We start from the raw sequence: 16,494 nt of genomic DNA on the forward strand, positions 1-16,494 counted from the left end.
AAATCTTGGCTCATTTGTCACAGTTACTTCCTTGTTTACTATACTAAGTGTCTCTTTTGTCTGCCTGGTATTTGCACGTCCAAATCCTGCTAATTATTGATCGTGTTTCCCTTTAGCAGCTGCTGTCCAAACTACGCCGAGTTTCTTCAGTCAGCTTTAAACCGTCCTTAAAAGCCAAACTCCAAGGCTGTTAATCATTCTCTCCCGCAGGGACTTATTATCGGATCTCCCTCAATTATTAACTGGCCTGCCTTGCAGCCACAGGCCGTACAGAATTCCTGCGCAGGTGCATCCTGCTTCCCCCCCGGAGGTGTGTGACGGTGGGTGCTGGATCGCAGAGCGCTCGCTGTTGGGTGGGATGCTGGGCTGTGCGGGCTGGCCCAGGAGGTGGGATCGGGCTGTAAAGGACAGAGCCTGCCCGGCAAGGACGGACTCGAGACCGCCGGACCCGCCGAGCCCCGGGGTCACCTTCCTGCCCATCCCCACCGACCCCGCGCTGGGGACCCACAGGTGGGTGGGGGGCGAGGCGCCTTTAAAGCGCGGCGGGCCTGCCCCCTTAGTCCCGCCTCCCGGCCCTTTCTATTGGCTCGCTCCGCTATTTCTGTTGGCCCCTTTGACAGCGTCCGCTCTCTGATTGGTCCATCCGGAGCCCTCTTGGGGACCGTCTCTCAATAGCGCCCGTGGCTGTGGCGGCAGCGGCTCTGCTTGGCTGCGCGGCGCGGCGCTCGGGCCGCTCTTCAGCGACGCTCCCCGGCTGAGGGGAGCGGCAGGGCCGGGGCCGGGATGGCGGGGCCGGGGCCCCGGGACTGAGCGGCGGCGGCGGGAGCGGGGCCGGCTGCGAGCGGGGCCCGGCGGGTACGAGCGGAGTGCGGCCGGCGGGAGGGGGTAACGGGGAGGGAGGGACGCTGGGGCGCCTCAGAGCGGGGCGGCGGGGCCGTGCTGCGCGGGGGCCGCGGGCCTCCGAGGGCCTCCCCGGGCAGCCCGGGAGCCCCATGGCCGGAGCCTCTGGGGCACCTCCGGGCAGCTGAAGGTGGGGTGGAACTGCGGCGCCTCTCCAGCTGTGTTGCTTTAGCAGCCTGCTTCCTCGCCAGCCTAGAACCAAGTGACCACGCACTGCTACTTCTCTTGCGTGTTGTGCACCCGCCTTCCAGAGGAATCAAAACCAAAACAGAAAAAACTCCGGGATATGCATTTCTAAAATCCGCCTCTGGGCTAGGGTTCTCTGCCTCTGAGGGTTTGGGCTTATTGTTGATACTTCTGCTTTCGGTATTTTTCTTCGGTTTATTTTCCCCCGTTGTAGTTGCTTTCTTTTTAATCTTAGTTCAGAACGAGATGTGAGACTAAAACTAAAAGGAGCACCTCAATCACTGAGGGTAAATGCCTGTCTTAAGTTCTAAGAGTGAAATGAGAAATGCAGTTGTTGGGAGCAAAACAGAGGGTCGAAAAGCCTTCTTAAAATGGAAGAGAACAAAAAAAGGCTTATTTTTTCTTTTTTTGTGTTGGTGGGGATTTTGTTGTTGTTTTTGTGGGGGTTTTTTGTTTGTTTTTGTTTGTTTTTTGGTTTTTTTTTTTTACTTTTAGTATTCTGGGGTATTTTTAAGCATTTAAGTTACTGCAGTAACAGTTGTATTTGAGCAGGCATCTGGTGAGTGCAGTTTTTATCACACAAATAGAGTATTTTAAGAAGCAGTCCTAATCCTGTCACGATCTGTACTTAAGAGACTTTCTGATGCTGTCTGCAGAAAGAAATAAATGTTTCGACTTTTTTATTACAGCTGCAACTTGTGCAGTGTGTAATTCACCTTTCTGTAGGTGGGCTTTGAAAGAAGACAGAATTGCCAGTGATGTGAGCTCTGAATTTCACTGAGCTCTGATATTGTTACAGTGCTGTGATTCGAGGGACAATATCCATTGGTGAGACAACATTTCCCTGAAGGTGCAGCAGAGCCTTTCTGAGAGCTCTGTCACTGCAGCCCAGGATTCATGCCTGTGGTCTTGCTCCAAATGCAGCTTGTCCAGGGCCTGGAGTGAGGGATTGGCTTCGACCAAGTCAGCCTGATTTCATTTGGAGTATAGAAAAACATCTTATTTTGTTTTCTGGTGTACAGAGCTGCCTGCTGGATGAAAAGGGGGGACCATGACTGCAGTACTGATTTCTTTTCATGCAGTTCTGGGTGATTTTACCCCATTGCATGGGCTGGGCTGGCTGAAGCGGGCAGTCCTGTGGAGGCAGGGTGTGGTGAGTGAGCTCTTGGATATGTTCAGCTGACTGGATTTATTTAGGACTAGACAGGGTGAGGACAGTGTGCTGAAAGGAGCAGTGTTGCTGGGAATGACAGCCCCTAGCTGGATCCTTTCCATCAATTCCTGGTCCTGTTGCTGTGGGATTTGTGCTGTTGATTTGGACAGGAGTGGGCCAGTTCTCCACATCATTGCTGTAGGCCTTAGCTATTAGAAAAGCATGACCACAGTGTCTGATGGTCTTGGCTGCCCTTTCTTATCATGTTGGATGTTCTGTTACTCTGCTTTGTGTACACTTTACCTGGGGAGGACGAAAACAAGTACCAGGCTGTAGCAAGCAGCCTGGCTGAGAGGTGAGCTTGATTCTGCTTTGCCCTTTGAAACCTTGTGACTGGAGTTCTGTTAGTGTGGCCAACTCCTCTCCTTATCAGCAGCTGCTGTTGTGTGATAGTGGTGGCTTCTAGCGAAAAATAATGGAGCCTGTTTGCTCTTTTCATAAGAAGTTGTTTTTCTAATGTAAATCTCTCACAGCTTTATGTTTGAGCTCTTTTCAGTGTGACAGGCAGATGGAATTTTTGTCTCAGAAGAGCTGCTAGGAGGTTGTGATGGTTCACAGTTGCTAATGTTATTCTGCCCGTGGTCTATGAGGTTTTTCTCTACATTTTCCCCTCTTTTTAAAAAATCATGTAGAAATTTTTCTGTGTTGGCAAATGTGACTGTACATGCCCTCACTTCTACTGGGATGTAGTGGTGTTACAGAGGAAGAGAATGGAGCAAAATTGTTAAGAGGAAATCCTTTTCTTAATAGTTCAGAGAAGTGAGTACCTGGAGGGAAGAGAGGACATTTCCAGAGATAAGTTTGGAATGTGAAGGTTGTTTGCTGGAACCTCTACTTAGAAGCAGAATATTTTGGCCCAGGTTTTGCCATCTTGGCATGAAGTTGCTCCTTCCAGGTCTCTGTGTTTATTTACTATGATGCCTCTTGTGCAGCACAGCATTTGGCAGTCACAAAAAATAATCCCAGCTCGGGGAGTATCTGTCAGCAAGGATGAATCAAAGGGAGGGTTTGTTGGCTGAGGGTGGGATAATTCCCTTGCCCCTTAGAGAACCTGGGAAGAGTCTCAGCCTCTGAAGGGAAAGAAGAGCCTGTTACTGACAGTCTCGAGCAATTTGTGGAGAAGGTGCTACTGAACTCTAAAAGCTCAGCAGATGACACAGGGCTGTGCTGATGCTTTCCAGCTTGTGACTCACCCAGAACCTCTAAGGGAAAATACCTTCTCAGCCCTGTCATGGGGGCTGTCAGTTTTCAGCACGCAAATCGGGGCTGGAGTCAAACAGGGAGAAATTTTTTTGAGATAAATCCTGGATTAGCTATAACACACAGACTGCTCAAGTGCTGTCCCTGGCAATGTGTATCTTTAAGATGTTGGCTGACAAGAGATTTATCATTTTTGCATCTGTGGGTTGTCTGTGATTTCTTCTTTAGGCACTGTCAGGAGGGGTGATTGGACCCTGTGTTTGTATTCATCTTGGAGCTACTGAAGTACCTTAACAGTCAGGGTTCTGCTTTAGGGTGGGAAGAGATTTGCTCAAAACCAGAATAGAATAGAAAAAGAATGCCAATCTTGGTTTTTGCCAGTGCTGGATTTGAAAGGTGAAGACTCTGTACAGTCCCTTTAGGTGGGTGTACGTGAGGCTCTCCCTGCTCTCAGACTTCATGGTTGATAACAGCAATGGGTTTTTGGTAGGGGCCTTCATCTCTTCTTTCCAGTAGTTGAAATCGAGTCATTGACTGTCACTTCTTGATCTTGGGACCAAGAATGAGTGTCCTGGTAAAGCAGGGTTTTTGTCTCCATCTGATGATGCCATGTATTGCTGTTGAGTCTTGATTTCTTCTAGGAATATGCCAAAGCTCAAATAATCACAAGATTTAATCCTTCATAGCACCATTTGAAGGTGCTTGTTACTGTGATATCGAAGTGTGGTTTTGTACTGACCACTCTAATGGCTGTGTTCAGACTTAGGGCAGGTGGCATTTCATTGTGTAATACAATCTTTGACATGATGATAATTGGCTATACCAAGCAGGAAGCAGTTGTGCAGGGGCGTAATGTCAAGGATGTGTTTTTTTAGCTCTGACTCACAACTGATTTAATATTGCTTATTTTCCCTGCTGTGGTTGTCTTGCTCTGCTTGACCTGGACCAGAAGGAAGACAGGATGTTCCAGTCCATGATGTCTGTGATGACATTCTCTGTGTCTGACAACATCACACATTCAACTGCCCTGGTGACAGCACTGGATAATGTGACAACTCTCTCCCCGATGACAACGCAGGTGATCAACGACACGAACATCACAGTGCCACACAAGTGCCTGTTGTTGCTCTATGAAGACATTGGGAAGTCCAGGTGAGTTGGAGGAAATGGCACCACAGTCTGACCCTGGACCAAGGGAAAGAGCTTTGTTTGTTTCTCAGTTTGGTTGGGAAGGGACTGGGGCTGGTGCCTTCCCTTCTAGAGGCTGAAGAACAGAGATAAAACCTGTCTTACTTTTTGCAGGGTCCGCTACTGGGATCTTCTCCTCCTGGTTCCCAATGTGCTTTTCTTTATGTTTCTTCTCTGGAAGCTGCCCTCTGCCAGGGCCAAAATCCGGGTCACTTCCAGCCCAATCTTCACTACATTCTACATACTAGTGAGTATCATTCTGTGCCTTTGAACTGAGGACTGTTTTTTTAATTACCACTCATGAACAGTGTCACTGAACTAGTGGAGAGGGCCTAGACTGGCTCTTGCAGGGATAAAATCTGCTTTTTGTTGAAGGTGTACTACAAGAAGTAGACATGGACTTTTTTTTGCACTCTGAGTTCAGCTCTTAGTAGATACTGGGACCATATCTGCTGGATTTGAGTGGATTTTGTTCTCCTGTGGTGATTTCATTTTTCTTTTCCTTTCTTTCTTCCTTTGTTGCCTTGATGTCTTGGAATCTAGTATCTTATGCTTTCTTTGCTCCTTGCAGTAAGTAGCATGGGACACAAACCCAGCTTTTCATTGAGGTAGGGGAAGGAGAATAATTTGGGTGAAGCTGTTGAAAAGCTTGGTCATCTGCTGGAGAAAATGGTGATGTGACAGGGGTTCTGGTTAGTCTGGGAATGTAGAAACCCAACCCTGTTAGTTTCTTTCGTATCATGTCAAAGTGGCCCCTGACGATCATGTTCTTGATAGTTCTTAAGGTGGAAACAGAATATACAGTACAGTTGCAGTTCACAAACATCTAAGATCTTGCTGTTCTCCTCTCACCAGTTCTGTGATGCTGTGATACTGCTTACAGGACATCATAAATGCAAGAACTTACCCGAATTAGTTTAAAAAGACCATTCAGAAGCTTTTTGATACCCTGGCTTGCCTCAGTATGTAATATGTGGTTGCTCTTCCTCAGTGAGGTTAGTACAGGCTGTGGAAGTGAATGTGTGTTTGAGTTGGGTTAGATGGACACCTCTTTCCCTGGTCTGTACAGGTACTGGCATGGCAAAGCCCAAGAAGCTCAAAACCAAATTTGACCTCACCAGTAGCCTCACCTGAATCTTCATTGGGAAGTCTTGTTAGCTCTTTCAGGCCATGTGTTGGGGTTCCGGGCTTCTGCACAGTTTTGGATAACCATGTGTACACACAAATGTTTCAACCTTTAAAAAGTATTACCATCCCTTTCCAGTCTGGATTTAAACCTTCCTACGTTTTTCCAGTAATGCACATGATCAGTAGAAGTTTGTGCCAAAGGCTTTGAAAAACAAAACTCTTGATAAACCAAAGGGAGGAAAGTGAACTGACTTTATGCTCTGGATGGCAACTCAGCCCCACATAGCTGCTCTCTCACTCCCCCTCACTGGAACAGGGGAGAGCATCAGAAGAATAAAAGTGAGAAAACTTGTGGGTTGAGAAAAACACAGTTTAATAAGCCAAAGCAAAAGCTGTGCACACAGGGAAAGCAAAGCAAGGCATTCATTTACCACTTTTCCATGGGCAGGCTGGTGTTCAGCTGTTTGCAGGAAAGCAGGGCTCCATCACATGGTTACTGGGGAAGACAGACACCATTACTTTGAAAGTCTTTTCCTTCCTCCTTCTTCCTGGCTTTATGTGCTGAGCATGATGCCGTATGGGATATTCCTTGGGCCAGTTGGGGTCAGCTGTCCCAGTTGTCCCCTCTTAACTTCTTGTGCACCTCCAGGCAACTTGCTGCTGGAGTGGGGTGAGAGGCAAAAAATGCCTTACAGTCTGTGTAAGAGCAGTGCAGCAGTAGTGAAAACATTTGTGTTATCAACAGTTTTCAGCCCAAAAATCCCAAACATAGCCCCATAACAGCTACTGTGAAGGAAATTCACTCTATCTCAGCCAAATCCAGCACATAGTCTTAGAGGAAAATGCTTGAACTCAGTTTCATATTCATTTCTTAGTATATTATTGGGAAATAAGGATGGAAGTGTGTTCTGCAAGGACTTGCTTTAAATTGACTGTTTGTCACATCTTAAAGGAATGCTTTCTTGTGGAGTTGGTGATTAATGTGGAGTTAACAGATCAGGAAGAGTTTCTACCTGCTTAGAGAGGAAACAAAAAGGTGTGTGCTCAGCTCCAGTGAGTTGTTGCATCTCTAGAACACCATTATATTCAGGGACCCTTATTTTTTGTCAGTGTTTTGTCATGGAGTTCTCCACCCCAGGAGGGATTGTTGTATTCTTTCATGCCATTGCCATGTCTTCTTCCTCTAAGGAGATACTCATCTGTGGGTCACTTATTGGTCATCTCCATTCTGCAACCACCTTTGAATCAGCTTCAACTCTTGGTTCTCTGATAGGTTTAGCTGTCTCCTACCTTCATCATTAGGATCAGCCTGGGACTCAGAGAATTTTATCTGGAAAAATCCACTTTCTTAAAGTGTAAGTCTGCATAGTGGAGTGTAGATACATCCAGCTGAGCTCTTAATTGCATAGTATGGCAGTGACAGCACAGGGTAACTGAGCCTTGCTGAGCTGTCATGTTTAAATGGTACATGAAGTGAGTGAGATCTGTGTTGCACTGTGCAGCAGGGTAAGAAGTTTTAAAGCTGGTGGCTGCAGGTGACTTTTCCTCTGCATTTCTGAGCATTATCAGTGTGGAGTGAGAGAACTGCAGGTTTAATTTTGTCACAGTTGTGTAGTGGGGTAGTTGGTATTGAGTGGTTTCTGGTATCTGATGTGATTGGTTTAGTCAGACATACCAACCATTTGGTTTTGTAATTCAGGATATGTTTTCTATCTGTTTCTTTTTCTCCTCCCCTGCCCCAGTGGAATGAAGGGTGGGAAGACTGTAAAGATACTGGTGTAAAGACTGGGTGAAGAACTCTTTGGAGCTTAATCTGACTGCTGAGGCAATTGTTCCTTCCTAAATTCTAAGGCAGTACTCCTGTCTAAGAGGTCTGAGGAATCTTTTTCAGGAAATTAACTCTAGTCTGCCGCAGGAAGTTCTTAGTACACATTATCAGGCTTGAAAGCTGACCTGGAAATGGTATTCCAGAAGGGTTTCTGATCACTCCTGCATATGTGCCCTTTGACATGAGCTCACTTTTGCTCTTTTTTTGCAGGTATTTGTGGTGGCTTTAGTTGGCATTGCCCGAGCTGTTGTCTCCATGACTGTGAGCGCCTCTGATGCTGCCATGGTTGCTGACAAGGTAGGTGCAACACTGATGTTAGAGGCTGTGCTTTGTGTACTTCTGATCACAGCAATCTGTTCTGGCTTCCCTCTTAATGTGTGTACAAGGATAATGTGGTTTTTTGCAGTACTTTCAGCTATGTGTACTATGGAATCCTGTTTTGATAGGTGGATCTAAATCATCACAACATCCAGGATGGTAAAACAATGGATTTCCTAAAATAGACACACAAATAGTGGCAGCAAAAGTTTCCTGTTACAGAGATGAAATGATTCTCTTTTGCAAGAGGTAAACATTCAGAAACCTTTAGTGGATAGGCAAGACCTGGCCTTTGTTACTCTTGCAGTATTCCAGTAGCTCTTTGAAAGTGTTTGTTTATATTGAATGCACATAAAACCTACTTCCCTTTTGAGACTGACACCTGAATGTCCTTGCAGCCACTCTGAGCACAGGGTGAACCCTTAGCAAACAGGAAATATCTTTGTACGTGCTGTTCTTTGTAGTAATTTGACTTGTAGCAGAATATTACTTAAAACAAAAAGCTCTGCAGTTCTTGAGCTGTTAGAGAAAGAGGAGGCAGCCACCAAGTACAGGTCTTTGGGCTTTATTCTCTGGCATCAGTGTGGTTCCCCTGCTTTTTCCTTTAATGTTGCTGTCAGAGCATTGTGATGAGCTGCTGTTGCGAGTGGCTGGATGTTTGTAGCATTTTGATTCACCTCTGTCCAACAGATGTAGGCCCAGGACTTGAATAATGAAGAAGAGGTGGAAAGGTGTTTTTCTTCAGCTCTGCTGTTGCTGCTGAGTGCAGCAACTGGGAAATCATGTAGCAAGACAGATACTGACAGTTTTTTCTGTAAACACATCCTATCCTGTCTATTATGTTTCTTTTGTGTCCTCTCATATATATGCACACACACACTGTATTTGCTGGGATTAGAAGTGTCTTATCCAATGCCTCTTAAAATATTATGTATCTTCAAGAGAGTATCATTCAGTGTTCAGAGGTAAAGGGTTAATAAGCCAGAATTTGTGTCCTTGTTCTAGGTTTGGCACTGATTTATTGCATGACTCCCTGAAAAGTTGCCTCACCTGCTTTTTATTGGTCTTGTTTCATCATATAAAACATGAGATTGCAAATGACAGGCTGGAATGGGTGGTGCTTTTTACTTGAATATACTTTAGATTTAAGGACTAGTAGCTTTGAAAGAGGGCAGAATAAAAAGTTTTAAGAACGGACCTTGTTTAATACTATACTTTTGAGATCATCATGGGCTTGTGCTCTTTGGGAGCACAGCAGCAAGAATATATCTGAGACAAGTGACAGGTCCTGAGCTGAGGCAAACCATGGCCACTTCCTCTCTGTAGACCTGTTGTTTGCTTGTTCCCACACAACTGTTCTATTCCACAGGCACGAACAGGGCTTGGAACAAGCATGTGATCAGTATCCCTACAAAGCATGAGATGGGCTTGTAGAAATGACCAGCCATTCAGAGGTTGCTATCCCCTGGAGTTTTGATTTATTAACTTCAAACTCGTTCCTGGCTCCATCTAATCATGTTTGTCTGGTCTCTGTTATCCCTCAGATCCTGTGGGAGATCACAAGGTTCTTCCTTCTGGCGATTGAACTGAGTGTGGTGATTCTAGGCCTTGCCTTTGGTATGTGTCAGGAGGTTTTTGAGTGCTTTGAATGTTTTTCTATTCCTTTTCCTTCCACAGAGGCTGCATCTGTAAGTTCATGGTGGTACTGATTTTATAAAGTGAGGAGGCTGTAGAATAAATACAAAGGACAAATTGTGGAGTTGTAGTTAGAAATGGCTGAAGGCCTGATTATACCTTACAGATCTATGGCTTGTGCCATTTAAGGGTTTACATGAGCTTTGTTTGTCCTGCACTTGTATGATGGAGTAATTTAGGTAAGATTTTTATGCCAAGATCAACAGTCTGATCTTTGCTTCAACTCCATTTTGTTTAGGATGGGCCCTTCTATCCCCTTTATCCCATCCTTGATTGGTTTGATCCATCCTGGTTGCATTCAAATGCTTTATCTGTACCTGCAATTGTAATTCTGCTTTTTTCAGTTGTGCAAGTGAAAATGCCTCTCCCTGTGGGTCAGAGTAGAGGAGAGGGTAGGTGTCACTGTTGCATCTGTCAGTGGGACATGTGAGCAGTATCCTTTTCATCTTTTGAGTGCTCATAGAATAATTTAGGTTGAAAGGAGCTGCTGGAAATTGCCTGCTTCAGTATATTCCAGTACAGATTTCTCTACCCCAGCCTCCCATCAACTTTTCTCCCTGAGAAGCTTTATAGCATCTCAGTGTACATGATGCTGGAGTCATTCCTTTTTTTTTTTTTTCTTTCCTGTAACCCCAGCAGAAGGACTTAGTGGTTTTCTTTATATTAGTGTGGACAGGAGGAAAGCAAGTTAAAATCTGTTGTTTTGTAAGTAGGATTTTGCCTGTGAAAGGCTCAACTCTCCAAACAGGGTTTAGTGAGCTTTAACCTTCCCTTGAAGGCCTCTGGAAATACAAGTGTTTTCCTTTATTGGTTCTGGAAAGAACTGATTTTAACCAGTGCTGGGATTACTTCCTGAGTCACTTCTGTACCCCGTAATTACAGGTCACCTGGAGAGCAAGTCGAGTGTGAAACGTGTGCTGGCAATCACCACTGTGCTGTCTCTGGCATATTCTGTCACCCAGGTGAGTACGTTGAAGCAGAAGAATTTGCAAAAGAAGGGACTTGGCTTGAAGTTAAGCAGTTAAGAGTGTGACTCCTATCTGAAAGTGGCAGCTTTGCTCTTTGGATGAGGATTTGGAGAAAGACTGAATGCTTGTGGCAGTGTATAAGCAGATAGAATCTGCTTGTCCTCTTTACTGCATCAATAGCTCAGATAAGGTGAAGAAGTGAGATGAGGTTTGGATGGATTGCCTTGTTTAGTGAATCTTGGAACAAGAGTGAGGTTTTGCACACCTGAGCCACAAGTTCTGGATCTGGCCTCAAGGGCCTTGAAAGCCGTGTGCTTGCCAAGTAAGGGCACTGCAGTGGCCTCTTGTCTGCCGAGTCTATGAGAGTTGAGAGCTCTTGCTTCTCTTCAGACTAGCATCTGGCTTGCTGGCTCAGTTTATTAGACATGTCTTCATGTCCCTGAACAATTGCAATCTGTGTCTGGGTTTATTCTCCTCCTCCATGTCAGTGGTCAGCCCATGTCTCTGTACTCAGGGCAGTGCCAAAATAACACACAGAGCTTTGTTCTGGGACCAGGCTCTTGGCTGCGGAGGCAGTGAGCTGATCATTACCACATGATAAAGTTGGAGGAGCCTCATAAAATATCAAGTGTTTGAGCTATATCTGGGTTCAGTAGTGCGTACAAGCAGTCTCCACTGTCTGTATGGTAGCTCCTATGCAAGACGGTGTCCTTTCCCCAGCTGACTATATTCTGGATGTTTCAGCAGAAAGGTCTACTTTAAAGATGGAAATGGAGCTCTTGGTCTATTTTAGATAAATGCTTGTATCCGATGTCTACCTCAGTCTCTCGTCTGGAATGTCACTGATGCCAGTTTCCATCAGATGCAGATTCCTGCCACTTGTTTTCTCCTTACTTGTCTTCAGTTTCTTCCTCTTCTGTGTGAGCGTAACTTGGTCTAAGCAGGGCAGGGCTTGGTTGGGTCGTGGGGGCAGGCCAGCTGTTTTCTGAACTTCTTTAAATGTAGTGTTCCTTGTCCAGACATGCATTTCAGTGAGGATACCACCTGTGACAGAATCATGTTGGTGCCATTTCTCTCCTAGGGCACCCTGGAAATCCTGTACCCTGATGCCCACCTCTCAGCAGAAGACTTCAATATCTATGGCCATGGAGGGAGACACTTCTGGCTTGCCAGCTCCTGTTTCTTCTTTCTGGTAAGTACTGGGAATGTGTTACGCACTCTGGTAGCTTCTTTGTGTTTTCTAAATGGAGCAAGAAGGATGATTTGAGTACAGTAATGCCCTAATCCCCCTCTTGCCTCCTACAGCACAGCATTGATGCTTCTCTTGTGGTGGGGAAGCTGAAGCAATAAAGGTACAATGGGAGGGGTGTAAGCTAGGGCAGCTGGATTCCAGCTGAACTCAGATGTTCTTCCCTCCCTCGTTTCTCAGTGACCAGCTGTTTTATGCTGATGGGGGTGAGTTGTGGGGCCTTCCCATCTGTGCTGTGTTTAATGTTGAGGGTTTGTGCCTCTGCCTTGAGACACATAGGGAGTACATGATACCACACACCATCCCTGAAAAGATTGTTGAGTTCAGGTGCCAAGAAGCCATGGAACTGTTAGTTCTTTGTCTCAACAGGTCTATTCCTTGGTGGTGATTCTTCCAAAAACTCCTCTGAAAGACCGGATTTCTTTGCCCTGTAAGTAACTGTAGTGTTTTCCATAGTATTGATGGGTACAGCATCAGGATAAAGCATAGGTGGAAGTAAAAGGTTCCTGTATGTGTTCATACTGCAGATGCATTCCATGTCTCAGGGTTCAGATAATATGGCAAAGGACTGAACTTATCCCTAGAAAAATTAGTACGTTGTGTCTTTTGGAGAGCAGAGTAAGAGCAGTTACACTGCTACTTTAGTAGCTAAACAATTACATAAGAAAACAAGACCCACTGCTCAGTTAATGATACAGGTATTATGTAAATATATAATCTTCCGAGAGTCTTAAGAAATGGCTTCTTAATAACAGCTTCCTTTGAAATGCACACAGGATGTTAAAGTGTGCATGCTAGTCATCCCCTGGGAAGGGAAGGCTAAGTGGGAGCTGCTCAACAGTTTTTATCTGGGCTTTTACTTTATTAAGATGCTTCTGTTTATTTTTTTGTTGCTGTTGCATAATATCTACAGTTCTTCAATAGAGCTGTTATTAAAGTGTTTGTGCTGAGCTCTTCTCTCTCTAACTAGCGTTGGCATTCATGTGGGGGTACCCTGAGGGAGGGGATATGTATGTCACAGGCACAGGTCCTGGGCCTGATCTGCCTGGTGTCCAGCATACCCTGCTGCTCCTGTCAGGGTCTCCTGAGCAGTTTTACTAGTGCTGTACATTGGAAGGGCACAGCTTCTGGTTCAGCTGGGTTGTCTTTGTTTGTTTTTCTTGCATTCAGTTATGTGACTGACACTGGTTCCAGGCGCTTGCCAGTAAATCTTTGCATGTGTTGCCATAACCATGCTTTCAAAACCCATCTTGTGTGTGTAATATACACATGCAGGAGGGTTTGGTTTAGTCCATTATACCGCCATCAATCCTGCCAGCATGGGACAGGAAAATGCAGTCTTAATTCTTCAGCAGTTCTTAAAGAGACAAGGTGGTGAGAAGCTTCTGTTGCATTTGGCATCTCCATCAAACAGATTTCCACTGGTCTGGTGTTTGAGGTTGAGCTTCATGTGTATCCATGTCTTTCCCACAGCCAGGAAGAGTTTTTATGTTTATGCTGGCATTCTGGCACTGCTGAACCTGGTGCAGGGCCTGGGCAGTGCCCTCCTCTGTGTGGATATCATAGAAGGACTGTGGTATGTACACCGGGGGAGGAGGTCTGCAGCCCTGGATCTTGTGTTGTGTTTGAGTGTCCTTCAACACTGCCTCTCCCAAGAAAACAAACCTGTGCTGTGTTCCTAAGAAGGAATAAACCTGTTGGTTCTGTTTTGTGCCAAAAGACCTCTAAGTAATCAGGAAACTCCCAGTGGAGAGGTTGTGGAGCTGCATGGGCTTCAATGCTCTTGAGGTGGTGTGAATCCACTGGTGTCTGGCCATTAGTAGGTGATAAGAGAGGAAAGTCCATTTGCTAGAAATACGGAGACACCCTTATATTTGGAGTCTCGTTCTGCAGGGATCAGTGTCAGATCTGTGAGTCAAATTTGGGAGCACTGCAACTCTGCTCTTGGTCAGACCTTGGGTTTTGGCATGGTTCCCCTGAGTGTCTAGAAGCAATGACACATGTTGATGACAATGGCTGTTACTTTGCATCAGTTTAAATTTGTTTAGCATGATTTTTGTTGATCTCTGGAGGGGAATCAGATCATTTGGGAGGATGTGAGTGGTGTTACCCAGCTGTATTGTGCTTGAGTGCTAAATCCCTTCATGTTCCCTTTTGCTGTTGACAGCTGTGTTGATGCTACCACGTTCCTTTACTTCAGCTTCTTTGCACCTCTCATCTATGTGGCATTCCTGAAAGGTTTCTTTGGGTGAGTAGCCAGGAACAGGAGTTCAGATGGGTATATATTCTCATTTAATTGTTTTGCACTCAGGTTCTCTCAATCTGTACAGTAAAGACAGCAACTAGAAGGCCAGTTAGAGAGCCAGTCTTAATTTCTGCCCTTGAAGAATTTCTTGTGTGACCCGGGGCTGCTTACTTCTGTGCAGGGCTCCTTTGTATGCAGAGCAGAGCTGATGGCTGTATTCCTCTCACACACGTCAGAGGATCGCTTCTTCAGCGTCAGCATCCTGTGTAGTACAGAGCTTTTCTGCTGAAGTTGATAGCTAAATGCTTAATGAGGGATTGAGTTCTGGGAGCTTAAACAGTCTTCTGTGTGGGTTTTGGTGTAAATTTGTAGAAAGGATGTGGGGATTGAGTAACTCTTCTACCGAGGACTCTACCATGGGCCCAAAAATCACCCGTGAAAAGCTCTGGGCAGGGCGATTCTCGGGCCGGCGTCGCCGCCGTGTGGCCACTCACAGGAACTGCACCTTGGTGCGAAAACTCGAGTGGTTTATTGTAGGGTTTAGTATTTGTTGGTCATTAGCAAGAAACAGCCGGCTTTAAAATATCTAAGAACATCAATTACTTCTAAAATATAAAAATGTACCTCTGCATCCCTTTGAAATTAGAAGGGAACACTGTCTGGAGTTAAAGATGGAAACTGCTGATCCACAAGTGTTTGTGTTTTGGTTTTCGTGGTGTGTACTGGTGGAACTTGAAGTGTACTCCTGTTGTGACTCATTTTGGTGTCAGTAGCCAGCCTGCTGTGGAGTTCAGTAGTGTTTGGGTGCTGTTGCCCATAGTAATTCAAAACTCCCAAAGATGAGAACACTTCTCCCACAGTAAAGTCAGAATTCTGCCATGTGTATTTCTTCATCCGAAGCTTCATTTAGCATTACTTTATGTACTCTGCCACAGATTTCTAGACCAAAAGCTCATTTAAAGAGTGTTTAATGTCTGAATGCACAATTTCGTAGTGCTGATGAGTTTCAGTTAAGGATAGATGGCTGTTACCACATTGGTTAAACATGCATTTTAAATCTTTCTTTACTCCAGGTCTGAACCAAAGATCCTTTTCTCCTACAAATGTCAGGTGGATGAACCTGAGGATGTGGATGTGCACCTACCCCACCCTTATGCTGTTGCCAAGAAGGAAGGAATGGATTCTGGGTTCTACTCGAGCACTCAGATTGACACCACAGCCTACCTGGACGACGTGGCCTCTATGCCATACCACGTGGGAAGCATCAACAGCATAGACAGTGACCGCTGGAAATCCATCAATGCCTGAGGCAGGGCACCTGAATTGTATGATGCCTCATTCCTTTCCTTCCAAACTCCCTGATATCACAGCTGTTAGAATGTCCACTGGAAATCTGTCCTTGGCTACCTGCCATGGCTTTCCTCTTGTCCTTAGGATTTCCAAAATCTATCATGGAACTAAGTTGACAGCCCAGACCCTTTTGGGAAGAGCACTTTGTTTCTACCTGAGAACAATGTAGAGCAGTTTTGTTCATAAACCTTTAAACACTGAACTTTCCTGATCCTCCACGTTCCAGATGTGAATATGACCCAGAAGATAGCCCTGGCTGGCACCTCTTCCTTTTCAGTGACTGAAAGCACTCATCTGCCACTTAAGGGAATGGTATTTAGGGATGAGGGTGCTGATTTGACTGCTGTATTGTACATATATAGAAAGATTTTGGTGGTTGAAACCAAAGATGGTCTTCCTGGGCTTTTTCAAGCAGCATGGCTGCCTGCATCTTGCCATAATGCAACAACACAGGTGGTGATAGTATCTGAAGGGGGAAGCTGGTCACTGGGGCTCACCCCTCGTTTCAGCTAACACTGATGAAAATTGTGAATTGGAGTTGCTAGTGGTTAAAAGGAGTGTTCTGAGTGTGTGGGGGGAAAAAGAGGTATGAGGAGGAATGAACTGTTCTGTGTCCAGGGAACATTTGGGGAAGGCTGGTAGCTCACAGCATGGATGTGAAGTGACTGAACAGCAGGGAGACAGAAGGACAGACAGTGCTGCTGTCTAGCTGAGCTGAAGGAGCTGTGAACCAATCTGTGGAGGCTGTAGAGCTGTGCATTTGAGCTCACAGGAAAATCTAAGTAACAACACTGAATCGGGGCTGAGTTTCAAGAGTAAAACCTGTGAGGTAGGTGCATTTGCCATCTGCACCCTGCTTCATGGCTTTGGCAGGGGCTCGGGGAGTGCTGTGGAGGAGGAAGATGACTCTGCAGATGAAGGCTCCAGAGACATTCAGGTGCTTGAGGCAGAGCAGAAGCCTGTGATGAGTCGAAGCTGTCAGAATATAGTGACTGGAAACTCAAACACCTTAGGGGTGCTAGAATC

The 16,494-nt window shown here is 45.6% G+C and overlaps 1 protein-coding gene across 4 annotated transcripts; it reads left to right on the forward strand.

Moving 5' to 3' along the window:
- Positions 1–299: 299 nt before the first annotated feature.
- On the forward strand, positions 300–15,855 carry TPRA1 (transmembrane protein adipocyte associated 1). Of its 4 annotated transcripts, none has more exons than XM_069028408.1 (11): positions 300–320; positions 4,449–4,651; positions 4,802–4,934; positions 7,854–7,940; positions 9,506–9,578; positions 10,539–10,618; positions 11,706–11,816; positions 12,243–12,303; positions 13,347–13,449; positions 14,041–14,121; positions 15,192–15,855. In XM_069028408.1, exons 2-11 carry the CDS (start codon positions 4,461–4,463, stop codon positions 15,424–15,426), a joined length of 1,155 nt encoding a protein of 384 aa, XP_068884509.1. In that variant the 5' UTR covers positions 300–320; positions 4,449–4,460; the 3' UTR covers positions 15,427–15,855. The 4 variants fall into 4 exon arrangements, with proteins under 4 accessions (XP_068884509.1, XP_068884510.1, XP_068884511.1 ...); XM_069028409.1 differs by lacking the exon at positions 300–320 and adding an exon at positions 367–510; XM_069028407.1 differs by lacking the exon at positions 300–320 and adding an exon at positions 647–855.
- Positions 15,856–16,494: the final 639 nt, after the last annotated feature.

Source organism: Aphelocoma coerulescens, chromosome 12 (assembly GCF_041296385.1).
Source record: "Aphelocoma coerulescens isolate FSJ_1873_10779 chromosome 12, UR_Acoe_1.0, whole genome shotgun sequence".
Lineage (NCBI taxonomy): Eukaryota > Metazoa > Chordata > Aves > Passeriformes > Corvidae > Aphelocoma > Aphelocoma coerulescens.